At 36.3% G+C, this 22,371-nt stretch overlaps 1 protein-coding gene across 2 annotated transcripts in view; it reads left to right on the top strand.

Annotated features, from left to right (window-relative positions):
- Positions 1-9,486, top strand: part of VSTM2B (V-set and transmembrane domain containing 2B) — a 50,173-nt gene extending 40,687 nt beyond the window's left edge. Inside the window, exon 5 of one of the 2 annotated variants that reach the window (XM_023494163.2) lies at positions 8,753-9,486. In XM_023494163.2, coding sequence (XP_023349931.2) covers positions 8,753-8,841 — 89 coding nt within the window. In that variant the 3' untranslated portion in view covers positions 8,842-9,486. The remainder of the gene's footprint in view (positions 1-8,752) is intronic. The other variant, XM_031954408.1, reaches the window with a different exon arrangement.
- Positions 9,487-22,371: the final 12,885 nt, after the last annotated feature.

Genomic DNA, 22,371 nt, shown 5'->3' with positions numbered 1-22,371 from the left:
GTTAGCCCATGGTTCTTTCCACTGGATCAAATAGTCTATTCTCTATATAATATTTTATCAGGTAAAGAATGAGTTCATGTTCTTAGTTCAAATTTAGCCTCAGACATTTACTAGCTTTGTAACCCTGGGCAAGTTATTTAACTTTCTTTGCCTCAGCTTTTTCATCTGTCACATGAGCTGCAGAAGGAAATGGCAAACAAACCACTCCAGTATCTTTGCCAAGTAAAACTCCAAATGGAGTCATGAAGAATTGACACAACTGAAAGAATTGAACAACGCAAGAATAAGCTATTTACATAAACTTAGAAGATAATAATCATAGTTAACATTTGTTTAGTACTTTGCAAAATACTTTTCATAAATTATCTCACTTGATCCCTACAATAGTCCTTGGAGGTACATGTTATTATTATTCCCAATTTTACAGATAAGAAAACTGAGTTATTTGACTTGCCCAGGGTCACATAGTAAGTGCATATTCACTATTTGAACTCAAGTTTTGTCTTCCTATGTCTCCTAGCTGCAAATGAGAATGAACAGTGAATTCTGATAAGTACTTAGGCAGAAGAACTGAAACCTTAGTGACATTTTGATTTTTCTGATTTAATAAGTATTAAAAATAATTAATATAAATGTAAGCAGTCACAAGTTTATTCTATGGATGGTTGATTAGAGATAAAATGTGGTGACCCTTAGCTTGACCAGTCCCAAATCCTAAACAGAAAATACCTGCTCTCCATCCTGCATTCATCCTAAGGTGCCACATGACCCCGCTTCTTATCTCCTACTAGGTGACAGCTTTTTAAATGCTTTTCATCCTTGACCTGTGCAGATTGCTGTTTGTTGGTTATTTATATCAAGCCTTTTGGAAGTCTTTGAGCATTTTTTGAAAATCTGGAATCATTTATGCTGAAGGTATGAAACTAGCAGTCTGCAGTCAGTTGCTTAAAAAGCCCAAGTGAAGGTTCTCCCAGCAAATATGGCCTTCAGCTCTTTCAGCCATAGGACAGATTGCCTTCTCATCTAGAAGAGCCATTTTTCATTTGTCACAGGAGTTTAAATAAAAATATGCTGTGCACTGCTGTGTAATACTGTTGTCCTGAATGTGAATTTATTTGCCTCTAAATGCTGGTCACAGAACTTTTCTATTCTCACTACCCAAAAAGAAAAGTATATAGCATGGCCCAGGAGAAAGAATGCAGGGCCATGGTTGAAATCCATTCTCAGGTGCTTATCACCAAGGTATCCTTGAACACATCATTTCACTTCCCTCAGCCTCAGTTTCTTAATTTGTAAAAATGAGAGAAATTAGAGTAAATAGTCTTTGAGAAGTCTTCTAAGGCTACAACTACAATCCTTTTACTCAGAGGCTTCAAAAAGGTACCAAGAGGCAACAAACCTTGGCTTCAGTAGGAGGTGCTCTGATAGCTCCAATCTGACATCCACAAAGCTACTGTGCCCATCTCTCTGGTACATAAAGAACTCTGTGTCCAGAAGGTCTGGCCACTCGGGTATTGAGGCTGGCTACAATTTACTCTGGAAACTCCAACACTCCCACATCCAGAGGTTGTTAGTGAATTCTAAATTTTGTTCAGTGAATTGTAAAATGCTATAGAAATGCAATCCATTCTTATTAAAAGGCCTTTGAAATAACAATAGTCCACAACTATATTCTCTGGGAGCTTTTGGAAAGACTGTTAAGGACAGCAAGGCTGGAAGGATGCTCAAGAAAAATGACTGTGTAAAAAAAATTAATATCTTAAAAGGAAAATTCTCATATTTGGATTTGTCCTGTCCTTGCATCTCTTTGGCAGACATTTGTGAATGGGTCTAGAAACATCCAAATGAGGACAAAACATATGGGCAAGTGAAATGCTTTGTCATAATATAGGCAGACATTGCCTTAGAAAGGATGAGAATCACTCAGAATCATAAACTTTTAGACCTGAATAGGATTGTAGAGATTGTGGCATTCACAGTAAGATATTGCTTGTTATTTTACAATGAGGAAGGGACCTTAGAGACTTTCATATTACAGTTAAAAAAGCAGCTAATCTAAGTTTTTTTTTTTTTTTTTTAAGATAGGAAATTAAACCTCTGAAAAGTGAAGTATTGCTCCCAGTCATAAAACTAGTTAGTGGCAGAGTTAGAATGCTTAGGAATGAGACAATAATCTATAAGAAAAGGAGTGGTTCAGCCTGTAGGGCAAATCGAGGTTTGCTAGAAAATTGTTCAGTAGTAAAGTTCAACAGAATAAAAGTTCCTTGAGGACAAGTTGGAGGTAAGGGGACACAGTCAAATTCTCCCCATACCAGGCCACCAAAATATTGAGGTTACCTACCAAAATGATGGGCTAAAGGTGATACTCCAAAAATATATTGGGGATATGGGCTAATATCACTAATCATCTCAAAAGTTTGTAGGCTTAGACATCCTCCAAATCAAGAGACAATGATTTATTATGTTGCTAAAAATGGGCCAAATCCATAAGGGTTTTTAACAAGAATAAGGGTTTTAGTAATTAATAAGGGGAAGACAAGTTCCCTAGCAGTAACCAAGAAGAAGATATCATTAAGGGAAAGACACCATACCCTTAAGGGAAAATTGCCACACTATTAGGAAGAGCTAATCCTAAAAATGAATTTAGTGATGACTTACAGTGGGAGTAGATCTTTTATAGGGGAAATATAACCTGGGGTGGGGAGGGTGACATCATAACTTGACTTTTTGATTGGATACAGTAAAAGTAGAGTTTCTAAAGATCTCCACCAGGGGTGGGACTGCAATAGAAAGTCCACTTGAACAAAAGACCCACTTAAGAACAAAAAGACTCACTTAAGGTTGAAATAGACTTCCAGACTGCATATTGTAATTCAGTTTCTCTGTCAAAGCCCATCTAGCTACCCAGGACCTCATCACTAGGACTGTTTTGTTGACATTTTTGTATGTTCGTATTTGTATGTATATATATATATATGTATAGGTACAACTATCTACCATAGTGACTTGCAAATGTGCATTTTATTTATTTCCTATGGGGTTTTGTTTTTGTTTTTTGCATCTGTGAATTTATTGATTTAAGAAATTCCTAGCTTGGAAATTTCCTCAAGGATGAAGACAGGCAACTCATCTGTAATTTATAGTATTAGTAGCCTGGAGTACTGAGAGGTTAAATAACTTGCTTGGGATTAGGCAGTTAGTATGTATAAGGGACAAAAACTGAACTCAAATCTTCTTACCTCCAAGGCTGGCCCCTCTATCCATTTCAGTAGATTGTCTCATACAGGGTAGGCATTTAATAAATATAGAATTAAATCATACAAAAATCCTTAGTCTAAAGAATAAACTAGAGTGAATTGTACTCAATTGAGGGGGGGAAGAGGAGAGATTGATGAAGGACATTAATTATCTGGAGTCAAAGGCAACCAAAATTGAGAAAGGACTCTGAGCTCAAGTCATAAGAGTGTCCCTTGAAGTGTTACGCCATAGTTCTCTTTTATTGTTCTGACTCAGTTTCCCTAATTATCCTGACCCAGTCCTCCCTCGATTTCCCTAATTGTTCTGCTCAACCACCCCGCCCTCCTAATCACGATGATCCAGATCTATCTTAGGTATCATCAGAATGTTGGGTGCCTCTCCCCACTCTGTAATCCCAATTATCAGATGTCCCCCATGCCTCCCCTCACCCTGTCAGAACCGGATTGTCAGAGTCCTGTTCCCACTGTCAGCACCCTGACTCCGCTGCTGCCTAAGTCTACCCCCAAGTCTGAGCCACGTGTATATATGTCATTGAGAACTCACATTGTTTGCTGGACTCTTGGAGATGATAGTCTCATTCAGCCCTGGGACCAAACCATGGATCCATTTGGTCCTTCTCCCTTTTACATAAATTATTAAATACTCTCTGATCTCTATCTTGCCTCAGTTTCTCTGGCATTACAGAAAGAATGTCTTCAAATACTTGAAGAGCTATTGGGTACAAAAGATTAGACTTGTTCTGCTTTCCCTTTCTCTCTAAGTAAAATAAGCAGCAGTGGGTTGATGTAAAGAAAGAATGGACCTCTTTTAAAATAGAATGGGCTGCTTCCAACATAGGAAGTTCCCCATCATTCTAAGTCTTTAAGTAAAGGGCAAAAGACAAGTCACTTAAGAATCCAGTAGGGTATTCTTGGACAGTTATGGATTGGAAAGATGGCCCCTGAAGTTCCTTTTACTTCAGAGATTCTATAATTCTGTTTTTTCTCTGATTGAGCAAATCCTATAAGGAATTTGGGTTAAATGTAAAGAATCCTGGAGGCTTAGGTGAAAAAAGTGATATATAGTGGATAGAATGTCAGACCTAGAATCAGAAATACTCAACTTCATGAGTTCAAATCTATAGCCTCAGACACTTACAAGGTGTGTGACCCTGGAAAAATCATTTGACCCACCTCAGTTTCCTCATTTGTAAAATAATCTGGAGTAGAAAATGGCACTCCACTATCTTTACCAAGAAAACTCCAAATGGGGTCACAAAGAGTCAGATGTGACTGAAACTGAATTACCACAGTAGGTGGGGAAAAGCAATTGCTGTCTCTTTTGGCCTTTACATAAAGAACTTATGCCTCTTGAATGTACCTGCTTGAAAGCAGACTGATAAACAAAGTGACTTATCCAAGTTGCTTCTGATGGGGTTAGCCACCAAAATAATGGACCTTCCCACCAAATGTTGGGTTACACAGGATATTGAACCTCTGAAATATACTGATATTTCAGGACTCCTCATATGATCCACCAAATGTTGGGGCTTGAGATGCTGAAACTCAAAGTATATTGGGGTTATAGGCCAGTGTCACCAGGTGCCTCAAGAGAATTTGTAAATTTAGAACTTCTCCAAATCAAGGAGGCTATTGATAAGGGAAGATATTCCTGTCAGAGGCAAAATTTGAAATTTCCACAGAAAGACAATTTTTTTATAGTTACTGTGAAGCCAATGTTGACCTCACAAAGAACATAAGAAGAAGAGAGCAAAATCTGCTTACTTATGATTCAATGTGGTATGTCAGAGCAGACTTAAGAGCTCAAGGGAAACACAGAGATTATAAAATTAAACATTCTCATTTTACAAAAGAGGAAGCTGAGACCCAGAAAAGTTACATGATAGGCTCAGGATCACACAAACCCAGTATTTGAATCCATGTAATCTGCCACCAAACCCAGTGGTCTCTTTTAAAAAAAACTAGATGGATGGAAAGATGGATAAGTAGATATAGATAGATAGATGGAAAGATGGATGGATGGATGGATGGATGGATAGATAAGTAGATGGTAAGATGAATGGATGGATGGAAAGATAGCTAGATAGATGGATGGATGGATAGCATTTTCATTAATATAAGGAACGCCCAGGTGAGTAAACTCCCTTCACTAAATTATTATTGTTAATAATGATAATAATAGCTAGTGTTTATATAGTGCTTTAAGATTAGTAAAAATGTTGTGCATATGTTTAAATCAGCACATCCCCTGAACCTTTCTGTCTTAGAGAGCTGCCTGATAATACTGATTTTCCCAGTGTTGCCAGTTTTCCCAGTTACTCAAACCCAGGTCATCTGACTCTAAGCAGAATACTCTAAAAATTTAGCAATTTTTTGTTTGTTTGTCTTTAGTATAAGAAACTCCCAGCTGAGAAAACTACTTCAATAAACTTCAGCACCTTCTCTGCAACTTGTTCTTAGAAACTTTAGTCTAGGACTAAGAGCACTGAAAAGTTAAGTGACTTGTCCCAAATCCAGTAGATCCCTATACCAATTAAATCACAGGTCCAATCCATATCCTCTTCATTTCTAAATATTTCCCTAATCTCTTCCCTACCCAGGGAGACATCTCTTATGACAAAGAATAAAAAGAATCACCTATTTTGAAGGTGAGTTCTGCAAAACGAATCAGTGCTCTAAACAAGAGTTTTCAGTGCTTCATATTCATAGTCAACCCCTCTTCCCCCCCCACCCCCGCCCTTGCAAAGAAGAGGAAAGGCACATTTTCTCATCTCTTCTCTGGGACCAAGCAGGTCAATATAATTAAATATCATTCAATTTTCGAGCCCAGTGGTTTGTTTGGAGGACAAGTGGAGAGTTTTTTTTTTTTTTTTTCCCCCCACTGCACCACTGGAACTGAATGTCATTTCAGCTTGTGTCAGGCTCAGTTTCAGCTTCAGCCTTTTAAGGGAAGTGGTGAATCCACATTGATTGAAACATTTAAAAATAGACTCAGCCAAGCATTAGGCGCTCCACTGGAAAGCTCCACTGTACTGACAGCAGGATGCACTAGGTAACTGAAGCTCATTTCCATCTTTTCCATCTGGTTCTAAGATGTTGATGGGAGCTCCTCTCTCTTAGTGGCTTTGGGCCTCCAACTAAGTGTAGGCTGAGAAAGAATCCCCCCAAACAACACAGCTGCCTGGAACTATTCACTAAGAGTGTGTTCCTGAGAACTTGCATGCAAAGTGAATTGATATAAATCAAGTCGAATTTCAACTGCACCAGGCAAATTGCAAACAAATAATGATAATGTTGTATGTTTCTTTTGCTTTAAACTCAATGAAGTCTTTAAACTTGATTTCATTTCAACCCCTCAGCCCCAATAACTTTGGGAGTTGAGTGAGGCAGGAGGTTTTATCCTCAAATGGGGAAACTGAGGCATGGATCATATGGTGAAGTGGAAGCAAAGCTGGGTCTTAAATTAAGAGCTCTCGTGCTTGTGGGATTAGTGCTTTTTCTACTACCACATGCCACACTATAAGAAACCTTGAAGGGACTATATATAGTAAAGTCAGGAATTGTTTGTAAAATGAGTAACAATTACTTTAGTTTATCAATTTTGCAGTTGAATATATTTTGTTTTCCTGAATAAAAACTCATTTTTGTTGACTTAGCTGGAGGCCACTGATCTGGACAATAGCCAGTGATAGAAAGCTTTTCTTCTAATGGAGAAACCAAGTTATGACTAGCATTTCCCAGAGAGCCTCTCTGGAAAAAACTTCAACAGATCCACTATATGTAGCTCTGGACTTGCAATCAAGACCTAAATTCAAATCCTGCCTCAGGCATTTACTCTGAACAAGTCACTTAAACTCAGCTCCCTCACTTGTAAAATGAAGAAATATCACTCCTTCACTAGTAGTTGTGAAGATAAAGTGAAATAACAACTGTAAAGTATTTTATAAAACTTAAAGCATATTATAAATGTTAGCTATTATTAAATTAGTGGGAAGCACAGCACATGGACTTCTGAACTTAGAATCAGGAAGACTTGGGGCCAAATCCTCTCAGATATTTGCAAGCTGTTTAACCATGGAAAAGTCACTTAATCTCAGTTTGCTTCAGCTTCCTTTTTTGTAAAATGAAGCAATAACAGCACATGTTTTTCAAAGTTTTAAGGATCAAAAGAGGTAACATATATATAGTGCTCTGCAAATTGCTATTTCAGTGCTAACTACATCTTCATTAATCAGCATTATCCTACCCTTAACTCTCCCATCCCCTTCCAGATTGTCTTCTGGTAACCTAATTACAACATCCTTGCATGGGAGAAGAAAAACTGAAGTTACTATCCTCTAAGTTCACACTGTGCAGTCTCACAATAAGAAAAAACACTAACCAAGGAATAAAAGTCCTGGGTGCTCATCCCAGATCTGCCAGCTAGGTGATGCAATGGATAGAGCACCAGCCCTGAAGTCGGGAGGACCTAAGTTCAAATCTGGTCTCAGACACTTAACACCTTCTAGCTGTGTGACCCTGGGCAAGTCACTTAACCCCAAGTGCTTCAGCAAAAAAAGTATCTGCACGTGTCTCTAGTGGGCCTGTATCCAAAAGAGATCATTAAAAAGGGAAAAGGGCCCACATGTACAAAAACATTTGTGGCAGCCCTTTTTGTAGTGTCAAGAAACTGGAAACTGAGTGGATGCCCATCAGCTTGGGAATGTCTGAATAAACTGTAGTATATGAATGTTATGGAATATTATTGTTCTGTAAGAAACGACCAGCAGGATGATTTCAGAAAGGTCTGGAGAGACTTACATGAACTGATGCTGAGTGAAGTGAATAGAACCAGGAGACCATTGTACACAGCAACATAAATATTATACAATGATCAATTCTGATGGACATGACTTTTCAACAATAAGGTGATCCAGGCAAATTCCAGTAGATTTGTGATGGAGAGCACCATCTGAATCCAGAGAGAGGACTGTGGAGACTGCTTGTGGATCACAATATAGCATTTTCATCTTTAAAAAAAAAAAAAACAACGAAAAAGAAAATGTATCTCCATTGATTGATATGATATTTAGTTTTGCTGCATATATATTTCTCTTTTTTTAATTCTTGTTATTTATAAGAACTTGTTCAGTAAGAAGACAAGGAGGGACATATTAGTTTCTTGAGGACAAAACTAGCCTTCTTTTGTACCTCAGCACTTAGCACAGTGTCTGGCACAGAGTAGGTGCTTAATAAATATTTATTGACTGATTGAAATGTAAAAATAAGTTTTTGATATCAATAATTTTTTAAACTTAAAAAAAATAAAATTGGGCTAATGACATCAAGCTCTGTACCCTGCTTTAGCCAAATCTTTATTATTGCTACTACAAAGAGAGATTTGTTCCTAATTGCATAAGACTCTTTAATCTATTTCTGTTTCCACATCTGCATGGGGTGAGTATCTTTCTTCTAAAATAAGACATTAAATTTTTGCTCATTTCTCTCTTTTGTAGGTACGGGACCTATTTATGCTACAGACCCATTCCTGTACATGTTCCTGTTAGCACTGCATAAGCTTATACACTTGTTAGTAAACCACTGATGGACCTCAGTATCCAATATTCCTCAGCCAAACACAAAATGAACCTATTTCAATCCTTGGTAAGAACTTCTGTGTCCCATAAACAGACAGAGAAAGACTGAGAGAAGCATGAAAAATTCTACATGGAAAAAAATCATATTTTTGGGGAAGTTACACAAAGTAGACCACCTAAAATAAACACATCTAGTTTCCAAATAAGATGATGTGTAAGCCTGCTCTATGCATGGCTTCAATGATTTCTCTATTTCAATGTCATTTTCTTTTTTAAACTCTTCCTCCGATTCTTCATTTTGCACGAACTGTTGAGCAGTTATCTTTATGACAATATGTACAAATGTGGGATCCAAGCCTTTCAGATGAAGGGGACTATTTTTAGTAGATGATTGTATTTTGTTTTATTTAGGTTTTTGTTATGTTTTATTTTTTAATTTTCCCTTTCTGTTGAGTTTTTTCTTTTTGGATTCAAGTAAATTATTTCTTTGGAGACATTTTGATTAAAAAAAGGCACATCTTATCATAATTAATATTCACTGTCAATAATATTTATTTTTAAATAAAGATTGGAAACAAGGTAAGACATTTGTTTATAAACTGTATTGTATATTGCTGAATAACAGTTGAATAAAAAAAGACTTTGAAATAACATTTCTATAGCAATGTATGCATTTTCAAAGTTCTTCACCTCTGCAGGTATATCTGATATATCTGATATCTGCAGATATCTCCATATCACCTGAATTCTACGTGTAGATGCCTATTCTCTTTAAAGTTGCAAGCACAGGCTCAGACCAGGAGCCAGGTGAACAAGGTAGTGGCCACTTGACTATAAAAAGAGCTTCCTGGAGATTGTCTACTCTGGGTCTCTTAGCAGAGTGTCCTTCTACCAAAAAAAAGCAGTACAAATGAGTAAAATTCATGGGTCTGAAGAAAATGGGACTTCTGAGAAGACTAATGCAAATTAAGAACAAATTCCTTCCTGCCATATTTTAAACAAACTGATTTTTAGCCGTAGTTGGAGATCCTTTGTTAAGCTGGATTCACAGATTCAGCTTGCTTTTCTCTTGAATCGGAGAAGCAATTTGAAAAGATGGTCTGGCTGATTCTATACTGTATTCTCTATGGATCAGTTGATGAAAAACTTTTAAGTTTCCAAAATCCTTGAATAGGTTTAGGAATATGAGATTTTCCCTTTTAAAAAGAAAATCTGGATTTTGGAGATCATATATTATGAAGCCAATTATTCACAATACAAAAAGATCTACTATGGATTCCTTTAAAAATCTAAATCTCATAATACATTTAGATTTTAGTTAGATATTTGTAAGCCTCTTATTATTGAAACAGAAATATACCCCAATTCCAGTAACTGGGAAGGAAAGGAAAAATGTAAAAATGAGTCAGATGGATTTTAAGTAAACCAGAGATACCTCCAAGCTATGATGAAGTAAGGTACCTGTAAATATGGCTCCCCATTTCTGTTTGATAGATTAAGTTATTTCACATTTCATCCTTATTGATCAGTAACAGTCCAGTTATAAATTTAATCATCTTGTCTTATAGATAAAGTGAATCTGTCCAGAAGAATCTTTTTTTTTAAGTTAACTTGATCCTGCAGTGAGGCACTGTCATGTTAAATAGCTGCCTGCTGTATTTGAAAAGAATAAGGAAGAGTACAGATTCTGAGTTAAATATAGATACTATAGACACCATGTACAACAAAAATCGAAATCCCAAGAACAGTAATGCAATTTTTCCATTACAATCAATGCCAGGCTCTTCATTACAACAGCAGTAGTTTGGCCTCTTCCCCCCCCAGAAATGCTGGCTATACTAAGAACATATAAGTTTGGTTAGCTGGAGAGAAAAGCAAAAGGGATGCTGATGGCCCGATCTGGAAGCATTTTCTTGCTTACAGTTGTAGCCAAGGTAGATTTCTAATTTTGCGTAGTAATTTGTCACAAATGGCAATACTGTGCACAAGATGTGGAAATAAACTACCTGAGCCTTCTCCCAAGAGACTAATCATCTTTCTCAAACTCCTTTGTAGAAGGAGAAAGTAACTTTCAGGAACAAGGTCCTAAAGCTAAGGAACTCAAAAGCATGCTTTCTGTTCCAGGGATGCAAACTCAGTAGCCAAATGAGAAAAGTGGATTGATATAAGGAATTACCTTATGCTAATGGCTAGACTGCTGATTTGTATTGAAATCATTTATCCGGAATACCCTGGGAACATATGGAATCATGTCCATCACACCTGTTAGAACTGAAGACCTGCTGAGTCATATCCAAACCTGCAGAAGAAATGAAGTTTATCTTTTTTTCATTTCCATATGAAAATACAGATGAAGACCTGACTGTTCTTTTCATGGTCCCTCTTTTCAAGAGTGCAAGAAACTAAGGGAACCACATCTTAAAAGAAACCAGTCCATATTCATAAAAGACAAATTGCTAACAACTCTCAGACACATGAGGAATCAAAGGAGCTATGGAAACTGCCTTTCTTTTTAAATATATCCTACAGTTTTAGAGTGGGAGTATGTGGAAAAAGGTACTTATACTACAAAAACTATCTTAAGTTAAATTCAACAGATCTTTCCTGAATTCCTACTATGTGTTGAGCCCTACAAAAAGACAGTGTCTGTTCTTGGGAATTTTACAATCTAGTTGAGAAGACAGTACATAAATACACAAAACAAGATGGGTAATGAGGTAGTATTAAAGTAGATGTCAAAATATAGATTATACATATGTAGAAAAGGAAGACAGTAGCATGGTCTGCCCATGTGGATTTTGCCCAGTGGATAATTAAAGTGAACTCTTTGAGAAAAGTAAATTGCTTTAAAAATACAAAATAAAGAATAAAAATAGTCTTAAGGATCCCAAATTGTTAATGTGCAGACAAAAAATATGAAAAAAATATTGCTTGTAGATGAAGATCTGGTTAAACTGCTTAGCATTGGACAGATGAGGCATTGATATTAAAACTAGCAAAAGTAAATTATCCAATGATGTTCTTTAATGAATTAGGAGCATAATATTTAGTTTTGAGTCTTTGAAAGGACATAATTTCTGCCTTTGACTATTTGAAGAACTGTCATGTAGATGAAAGATTAGATTTGTTTTGCGTGTCTCCAATGAGAAGAATTAGGAACAACAGGCTGAAATTACCTAAGCAGATTTCAGCTCAAAATAAGAAAAACTCCCTAATAATTAGAATTATCCAATAATGGAAAGAGCTGCTTTATGAGGTAGTGAGTTCCCCATCAAAAAATCTTCAAATATTGATTAGATGGCTATTTCTTAAGAATATTAGTGGAGACTGCTATTCATGTTGGAATAGATGACAAAATTCTGTTCCAGCTTTGAAATTCTATGGTTATAACATGCATGGTAGGACTGAGCAAGGCATATTCTGGATCAAAATTTTGATTGTGAGAATAGGAGAGGAGTTTGAAAGGCAAAAGCCTTAAGCTTCTGATACAGAGGAGTCCTATAACTCCAAATGGAGAGTTATGGCACCATGTGAATGCAGAGCACCAGAGGAAGGTCCTTATATTTTCTCCATTGGATAGATTTTGTTTTCCATTCAAGGATACAGGATTTATTGGGAGTTTAGATTCTCCTAATGTCCTGGTCTTTCCACAGTCTTTGGTGAAGCTGATCCTCTGCCTACATAGCCTGAGAAAAAGCATCTCATCCTACAAGGGAGCAAGGATGAGGCTCCTTATAGCAGCATCACAGTTTTGGACCCTGTAAGACTTTGGCCAGATTTCTAACTTCCTGAAATGAATGAGGAAAGTAAAAAACATTCTTAGGGAGCTCCATTACACCTAAAACCTACAACGGCAATATAAATCAAGTGTATATTTTTACCAATATTTAAACAGAATTCCATTACTGGGTATAAGAAGTAGAGATTGGACCTGTGATTTCATCATCATAGGGAACTTTTAGATGGGGAAACTATCTCTATTTTTTAAAAAATGCAGATCAGCACTTTTCTGCAACTTAAAATCTTAGAAAGATACTCAGCAGGGCAAAATCAAATCAAATTAAATCACAGAAACTTTACAGCACTGAAAGGGTAAGTAAGTTGTCTAGGATCACAGAGCCAGGATATGTCGGAGGTAGGACTTAAATCCAGTGCGAATTTATACTTTACCTTTAGGAAGGAGGAAAATAAGAAAAAAAAACTTTATATCAAATACTCAGCAAAATAAAAACTTAAAAACAAACACATACACAAAATCAAATGATCCTCTAAGGGACACCCTAGATCATGTCATATTCAGCTCAATCTTTTACACCTTTTCCATAACTAGCTTATAGAACAAAATAATGAGAACGGATGTTTAGAATAAATCCCTGAGGCTGCTCTGTGAGATCCTTTATAAATAAATATAGGTTCCATCATCATCAACAGACTGAACATGAAGGGGAGGGGAGAACTAGGCCTATGATTCCCTGGGTATAGGGAATTCCTAATGAGAACATACACTTTCAAGGCAAATTTTTATTTACTCTGCAATATACAGTCTTAGAGAATCAACTGAGGTCATTTAGGGCCAGATAAGTAGGATATATAAAGAGCCAGACTTAGAGTCAAAAAGGTCTGCACTCAGATCCTAAGTCTGCAAGTCATCCTTTAAATATGAGACTTCAGGACTGGACTTATAGGATCAGAAAAACACCAATTTAGGAAAAATGCTCAAAAAAATGGATCCAAGAAATAGAGTTCAGAGGTTAACTAGAATCTACAATTAACCAAAACAATTATTTCCTGAATATTCTACTTATTATGCATTAACCTATATCATATACCCTACTCAAGACTAAAGAAAAGTAATTCAAAGAGGTTATACTAGATGGCAAACATCTTGAGTTCTATTCATTATTTTCTCTTGAAAGGGCTAACTTTTTATAGTTCACTATATATAAAGAAAATTCCTGAATTTCCCCTTTCCTTTAGGGTAATATGTACATTACATTACAGACTACCCACCTTTTTATAACTTGACTTCCATATCTATTGTATAAATTTAATTCCCAGCTCATTTAGAAAACTTAGGAGAAATGATGGTTCCCCAAATTTCAGAAATTTCAGCTTCTAGCTATTCAACTTCTTGTAGTTTACAAGCTTTAATCCTAACACTTTTAAGTTGGAGGTTTGTCTATTTCTTCAGGTTCTAATGAAATAATGCTTTTATTTAAGACAAGCCAAAGTAACTATGTTTTGAAACTGTTAATTCATTAAAAGTAGAATTGTCAGTCAGTTTAAAAACTCTCCTTTATCAGCAAAAACTGGGCTTGATGGATTGTCCTCAGAAGCTGTCACATGCTCTGGGACTGAGGAGATAGAGGGAAAAGGAAGAGAGAGAGGGTTTGGAAGGGGTAATGGGAAGGGAGGCTGTCTACTCAATGGGAAAAGGATTAGCAGCATTGCGGTTTGGGGCACGCCAGGCCTTCAGAAAGCACAAAGATTACAAATGTACAAATAATTAATTCAAATCGATACAGTGAGTGTTTCAGACCGAGAGACATTCAATTATGTTGTTCAAAAGAAAGATGCTGATCTTCAGTGAGTCTGCTCCATGCTGCAAATCATGGACCATTTTTAATTTGTGCAGCAGGGATGTTAATCTTTTGCAGCGGAACGTGGTCCTTAGGGACACCATAAATATGTGTGCATGGTTGGTGGCTCGCTGTTACCCCAGGGGACTCAATTCAAACTCCACTCAGTTTTCTTGCTAGTCTTTTAATGTCAGTCTCCCAAGCACTGAAACCCAACCCAAAAGCTAGGAATGCCTTCTATTAATAAAGTGTGTGTGTGTGAGTGTGTGTGTGGGGGGGGAGGGGTATTTTAAAGGTTATCAGCCCCCAAAACTACAGAGAGCCTTTTGCAACTAGACTGTATCTAAGTCAATACAGGTGTCCCTTCCTGCAAACAAGCTCAATCTAGGAAAATCCATATTTACAAAACAGATAAATTATTCCATTTACAAAAGGATCCTTCACTTTGAAAAAAGGATTGACTATAGAATTCCTTTAAACAAAGAGCTCCCCTAGTGCGTTTAAAATAGGATTGTATTTACAAAAATAGTGCCTGCACACAACTTTTCAAAAGCATATTGACTGTGTAAAGCAAGAGAGTCTAATTTCTTAGTCCTCTCTGCAATTTATTCTGGAGATTTGGAGCAAAACCTCCAGGGTCTTAAGTTGAAAGAATCTTAGCAGTAAGTGAAAATCCTCCTGAAGTTAACAGGGAGGCTCTTAGGACCAAAAGATGGTCTAGAAGTTGGTGAGGTGACAACACTGAAGTGTGTGACCCTGATTAAAATCTCAGCTTTGCTACTCACAGCAATGACCTGTACAACTTTAAGAAATATAGCTAAACTCTCTAGGCCTTAGTTTTATCATCTGTAAAATGGGGGGAAAATGGGGAGAGGCTGGACTAAATGGCTTCCAAAGACCCTTTCAGGATCTATGATCTCACATTTAGGAAAGTGGATGAGAATAGGACTGGAAAAGAAACTTGTCCTCAAGGACGCCATAGGTAAAGACTGGATTCTGTGATTATAGGCCCCTTAAGATGGAAGGAAACTTGTGGGAAAGGCCTTCCTCTTTGGGCATGATTTTTAAAGCCTCTTAATAGGCATTAGCCACAGCTGGAATCTGGATGCAATAAGAACTGTTGCCATTTTGGAGAAACCTCAGGACTCTTTTCACAATCAGCTGTCACTAGAAATGACAACCTTATTACATCTTTCTCTGAGATACAAAAACAAGGATAAGCAATTTGGGGGTATCTAAGCAAAAAAAAAAAATTAAAAATCAGTCCACATCGGATTTTCAGAGCTTACTCAAGAATGCTGATAAATCTTTGGATAAGGACTGTGACATATAGCAGATGCCGTGGGTTGAGTCAGTTTTTGAGGGGAGGAGGGGACACATTCAGAGCAATTCAGAGTGAGATGTACCTAAGAGAAGCTTCTCACCACCATGTGAATCAAAGGGCTCCTGTCATCATTGAAGACAAATGTGTGGTGCAAGTTGAACATAACACTAATCAGATATAACAAGGAAAAACTCAAGGTCATATAAAACTAAGGAAACATCAGCTATTACTTTTTGCTATATTCAGTCAGGGTTTACACACACAAACTAAACCTAGGACAGCAAAAACTGACATTAGGAAGAATATGCCTGAGTAAGTCTAACTCTAGGAAGTGCATTCTTTATCCACGCATCAAGCTAAAAGTCAGACCAACTAAAGAGCAATTGGTTACTTCCTCCCTAAATTTTATGAAGTAAGAACTTAACAAAAAAAGGATCTGTCTAGTTAAAAACTATTTTTGGAAATGGGATCTAGCATGATACAGGATACAATTCCCACAAAATGGAAACAAAGTACAGAAAAATAAATATCAGAAAAGTTTAGATTTTATCTTTTGTAACTGGTAAAGTAAAGCTCCCAAGGACCCATTTTTATGATTGATGAATACTTTTCTGTAGAAGTGAGAGGGACTAAAGCATGGTACCTGAATATTAATGAAAGTTATTAATTAACCTTCCAAACACAAAAATTAAAAAACTCAACATGTCAAATGCTTTAAATATATATTGCAGGAATGCGACTTTTTACTTCTTAATATCATTCTCTTTGGGAATTTTAAAACATTTTTAAAACAAAAAGTCTCTAAATCACCATGAGCCCAAAACGAGAAGAAAACCAGATATTGTACTATAGGTAACTCAATTCCATTCATAGTCATTTGCTAACAATCATAGTGTTTTATTTAATTATATAAGAAGGAATTGAAGGAAATGAAGATGTTTATCCTAAAGAAAAGAGAACTTTAGAAGATATGATAGCTATCTTCAAATAGCTAAAAGGCTGCCATGTTAAAACAGGGATTGACCTTCTTTTGCTTAGCTCCATAGAGTAGAAATAGAAGAAATGGGTGGAAGATAGAGAGAAGTCAATTTATAGTCACTATAAGGAAAAAAACAAAACATTTTAAAAGTTAGAGCTAAAAGTAGAATGGGCTGTCTCCAAAGCTACGAGATACCCTATCTCTGAAGTTTTATAAGCAGAGGCTAGATAACTCGTCAAGGACAGTAGAGAGAGAATGTCTATTCATGTAAAAACTGGATTAGGTCCTTATAAAGATTGAGACTTACATTTTAAGGTTTTCAAAGCACTTTGCCTATATCATCTCATATGATACTCACAGTATTCTTTAGGGTAGATACTATTATTATCTCCATTTTGTAGATGAGGAAACAGAGCAGTGAAGTCACTTGTCAAGGTCACACAGCTCAAGAATGTGTAAGACAGATTTCAAATACAAGTCTTTCTGACCCCAAATCAATGATGACTTTGGAGCTCTCTTGCAACTCAAGAGATACTGTGAGACATAGACAAGATTCCAAAACTCATTAGATCAGCATAATATAGTGGGGAAAGCACTGGATTTAGAAACAGATCTGATAGGCTCAAATTTTGATTCTCCCACTTACTAACTATATGCATTTGAGTAATTCACTTTAACTTTTTGAATCTCAGTTTCTTCCTCTGTAAAATAAGGGGGCTGGTGTGTCTCCCAGTAGGGATTTGCTGGAACCAGTTCAAACTGGTACAATAGAGCCTACTATAAGCATTTAATATACCTCAAAATCAGCAAATATCATATACCAAAGCTTGATTTATAATTTTGTTGATTATCTAAATTTAAGAAAGTGATGAATAAAATGTTAAAAATGCAGATTAAATGTTAAAGTGTATCATGCATATAGTATTTCCCCCCTCAGAGTGCTGGCTGTTAAACATTTACCAGAACACTCCTGCTCCTAATTCTAAATTAAAATCATGTGATCAAATTTTTAATTAAGTTAAATTTTTTAATGAGTACAAATCTATTTTTCATCCCTCCCATAAGTGAAAAAGAAAAACAAGACCTTGTAACAAATATTCATATTCAAGCAATATAAAATTTCACATTGGCTATGTTCCAAAAATGCATCTTATTCTGGACCCCAAGTACAGGATCACATCTCTTAAAATATTAATATAATGAAAAATTAAAACAAATTGTTTGTGTAGCATCCTAGAAATTTTAAAAATTAATTGACTTAATTTTTTGGTTTTCAAACAGTTTTGGCTTTAAAGAGACCTTGAGAAAACAAGGCTGAGTGACTTTTGCTGTATCGACAATAATGAACTCAACAGATCTATTTGCCCCATCATCAGAACTCTAAACTTAGCTTTTCCCTCCACCATTGGGATAAAGAGGAAACATAAGACTGATATTTTGATTCTTATTTGTTTACAAAGCCTAGTCAAAGAGACTAACTCAGGAAAAGTTGATCTGGTTACCTCTTCAGCTACTAAGTATCTCCAATCTAGGGAAAGTTTGCTTGAAAAAAATCCTTGCTACTGTGAACAGCCATGAAAACACCATGTGGTCCATGGAGTGTGCTTCTTTTTGATAGAGCATGCCTACATTGCTGATGGCATTTATAGAGCTAGAGAAAACACAGCAGCCCAGGCTTTTCTATCACTGAAAGGCTAATTAAATTTGGGAAAGGGAAGCCAGGGAAAGCCAGCAGGAGGTTTTTCATCTGGTATCCACATAAAGTATGGCAATGGTTGATGGAAGGTAAAAGGGGAGTGGAGGAAGGAGGAGGAAATTTTCATGTGGAATTAGTGCAGTTGTGTGATTAAAATAAATGAAATGAACATAATGGACATATAGACTTTCTAAGCACATTTTAAAAGAGGTATGTGAAAGATGGTGATTGAATACTGGGAGATTTGATGAATCATAAAATCTACAACTGTTTAGAGACCAATATCTCTTCACTTAGAAAATCCTTTAAAAATATTTATGTTTTTTTTTCTCTCAATGTATCAAGCTAAATATAAAAATGGTTCATTTTCATGAATGAGCCCCAGTAATAACCATATCACCGCACATCACTACTTAATTACCTGACAATGAAATGAATAATTCCAAAGCTATGGAGCTTGAGGGAGGGGAGGAAAGTGGAAAGAGGGAGAAGGAAGTAATATAAGGAGGAGTTTAACTTTTCATGGAGAGACTCCAGAATGGAGATAATTAATGTAGAAATAGTTTCCCTTTGCCCTTTTAGGACTTGAACAAGACCCAAAATTAGTTCAGAAAGATATAGGAACTATCAGTGATATGCCTCCTATTGAGGGTTCTGTCAAATTTTCTATTCTGTAACTGCATCCAATACTCCAGTTATCTTTTTCCATCTCAAAAAGTACACCCTTCTTGTCTGAAGACTCATATAGCTTTTCCTATGCATAACAGAGCTAATAAAATTATAATTCCATATAATGTATAGAACCTCATGCTTTTTAATTTATATTTGGATCTACTTTACTTTCATGACAACACTGAAGGATTTATACACTAAGTATTCTTATTTCTATTTCACAGAGGAAGAAACTGAGTCACTGAAAGATTACAGTTCCAAGAGGAGTGACTGGCTAAGCTAGGACTAGAATAAAAAGCTCTTAAGGCCTAGCCCTGAGAACTACTCTTTATTTGAGATTAAAAGATCTACAGTTACTGTGGAGAGGTGGATTGGTGGATGATGATTGTGGGCCTTAGTTTCCTCAAATGTAAAATGAGAGCCTTGGATCCATATGATCCTTAAGATTTCTTCCAATTATCAATCCTATAATTCTGTGATCACAATTTAGTGGTTTGTTGTTGGGGCAACCTAGAGGAAATGGGGATGGGGCGCCAAGAAGACAGAGATGAGAGAATAAGTAGGGCTTCAGCTATACTTAAGAGACAGTAAGGTTACCAGCTGATTCTAAGGCCTGTACCTCTAAGTCCTATTTGCCGAATAAAAAGTATGGATTAGATAAATTATTAGAACTTTTTCCCATGCCCTTCCAATGTTTAGATGTAGTATTATTTCTGTCATCATGCATTTTCATACAAGATTTTAACAGATTTATAAGTTCGAGAGGATTTTAGTCTAATATTCCCATTTTTCATATGAGAAAATAAGACCCAAAGATTTGCCCACAGCCATACTGGTAATAAATATTTAAGCCCAAGTCCTCTGTCTCCAAATCCAACATTCTTTCTACTATAGTAACCTTTTGTGTCATGCTGCAGTTTTACTCTCTGGTGCAGTTGATTTTGTGCATGCTCCAGAAATGAGAATGTCCTCCTTGAAACATTTGTGTTTTTTGTGATGCTGCATCATGTATACTTGGTGGGAGATTTCATTAGCTCCTCTTATGACCTTTTAGCTTGACATCCTTTCATTTTCCTTTAAATGGACCCATAATTCCACCTTCGTGAATTCAGCTGGAACTAATTGTTTTATTAAATAAACTTTATTTAGGGGTTGACCGCCTTTTGCATCGCAAGAAAATAGTTCCTGCTTTCACTATGGGAAATCTAGTTTAGAAATTCAAAGGGAAGAGTTCACTCCCTGACCCACAATTAAGCTGAAGGGCAGATGGAAATTCTAACTTTGAAGGTGAAAAGTATAGTGGTAATACCTAACAGGCATCTTGGGAGGGTGGAAAGAGGGGATTTGTCATATTCTCCTTAAAGAATCTGACCTGAATAGAGGAGACATTCATTTTCTTAAGAAACTAATAGAAAATAGACCTCTTTAGATGATGCAATGCTATTTTTGCTTCCTAGTAAAGCTAGTTCATTTATCTGTGTTCAGGCACAGAACACTCTTGAGTACAGAATACAACTACATTCAGAATTGTAAGATTATACTAGAACAGGTAGATTTAGGTTCTTCCTCCCCACCCACTCTACTACTCATAATTAATAGTTATTTCTAAGTCCAGTTCTCCTTGGAGTCCTAAGACTTATCCGAAGGTAGCTCTACTTCTAGTTGCAGTGCAAACAACAGAATCAGCCAGGAACTATTTTCCTTGTTTCTGTCTTTCTGGCAGTTGGGTGATAGAATAGACAGAGCATTGAATTTGGCATCAGGAAATCCTGCTTCAGGTACTTCTATCTATAATCCCTTAAGTCACTTCTCTGTGCCTCAGTTTCTTCATCTGTGAAGTTAGGGGTCCCTTCCAGCTCTAAAGCTATGATCCAAAGTTTCAATGAATAATAAGACTTTAGACCTACTGACTTCCAGAATTACAACCCCGAAGTAGGACTTTAGGAAAGAGAGAATTTATTTAAATGATAATTTCACCACTGCATACAATTTGTGCTCTTTCACAGGCTGTAAGAGTTGGATGGAATTTCTAGAACACTATAGTCCATGTAAAATCAATCAATACCACAAAGCAGTATATAAGACACAAATGAGTGATAAAGACAGCAAATGCTATAAAAATTCAAAGAAGGGTATCCATTCAATGCCCATCAATTGGAGAATAAAGTTGTGGTATATGAATGTTATGGAATATTATTGTTCTGTAAGAAATGACCAACAGGATGATTTCAGAAAGGCCTGGAGAGACTTACACAAACTGATGCTGAGTGAAATGAGCAAGACCAGGAGGTCATTATATACTTCGACAACAATACTATATGATGATCAATTCTGATGGACATGGCTCACGTCAGCAATGAGATGAACCAAATGAGTTCCATTTGTTCGATAATGAAGAGAACCAGCTACACCCAGCAAAAAGAACTATGGGAAATGAGTATGAACCACAACATAGCATTTCCACTCCCTCTGTTTTTGTCTGCTTGCATTTTTTATTTCCTTCTCAGGTTATTTTTATCTTATGTCTTAGTCCGATTTTTCTTGTACAGCAAAATAACTATGGATATGTAAACATATATTTTATTTAATATATACTCTAACATATTTTTTAAAAAAGGAATTCAAAGAAGGAAGAGATTGTTATGAGCTTAATGGGTAGGGAGAACTTCAAGAAATTCTTGGGGCGCAAGGTGCCAGGGCCTTTAAGGATAACTAGAATATGGACAAGCACAAAATAGAAGGGCTGAGAGAAGGATATTTCAAAAATTAAGAAAGCATAATTAAGAACATGGAGACACAAAATATATGAAATAGGTTAGGCCAGTTTGACTAAAGCAAAGGGATCATCTAGTACAGGAATGGAAGATTAAGATTAGATAATTAAACTGAAGTCAGATTTTGAAGACAGGGCTTTAAATTCCAGGCTGAGAAGTTTCAATCACATAATTTAGGTTTCTGCCCATAAGAAATTCTTTGGGGTAGGGGGACATTACTAGCTAAATAGTTTGGTAGAATTCAATCTTTTTTTTTCCCCCTTTCAGGTACAGCTGTCATGTACTCCCCCGAATGATATACACATTACTTTTTCTTCAATAATTAGTGCCAGCTGCAGGAAATGATGTACTGTAAATTAATATCATTGATCGACATCCAAGAAAATGGTCAACAAGACCTATTTTTTCCCAATCAATGCTGCCGATCAATTACCTAATAAAAAATAAGTAAGCCCTCTGCCTGTGCCACAGAGTAAATTTATGTTCCTACAGGGGAACATTCATACTCTCTGTA

Source organism: Sarcophilus harrisii, chromosome 2 (assembly GCF_902635505.1).
Source record: "Sarcophilus harrisii chromosome 2, mSarHar1.11, whole genome shotgun sequence".
Lineage (NCBI taxonomy): Eukaryota > Metazoa > Chordata > Mammalia > Dasyuromorphia > Dasyuridae > Sarcophilus > Sarcophilus harrisii.
Note: the sequence above shows the minus strand (reverse complement) of the source record. Positions and strands in the feature narration are given on the sequence as shown.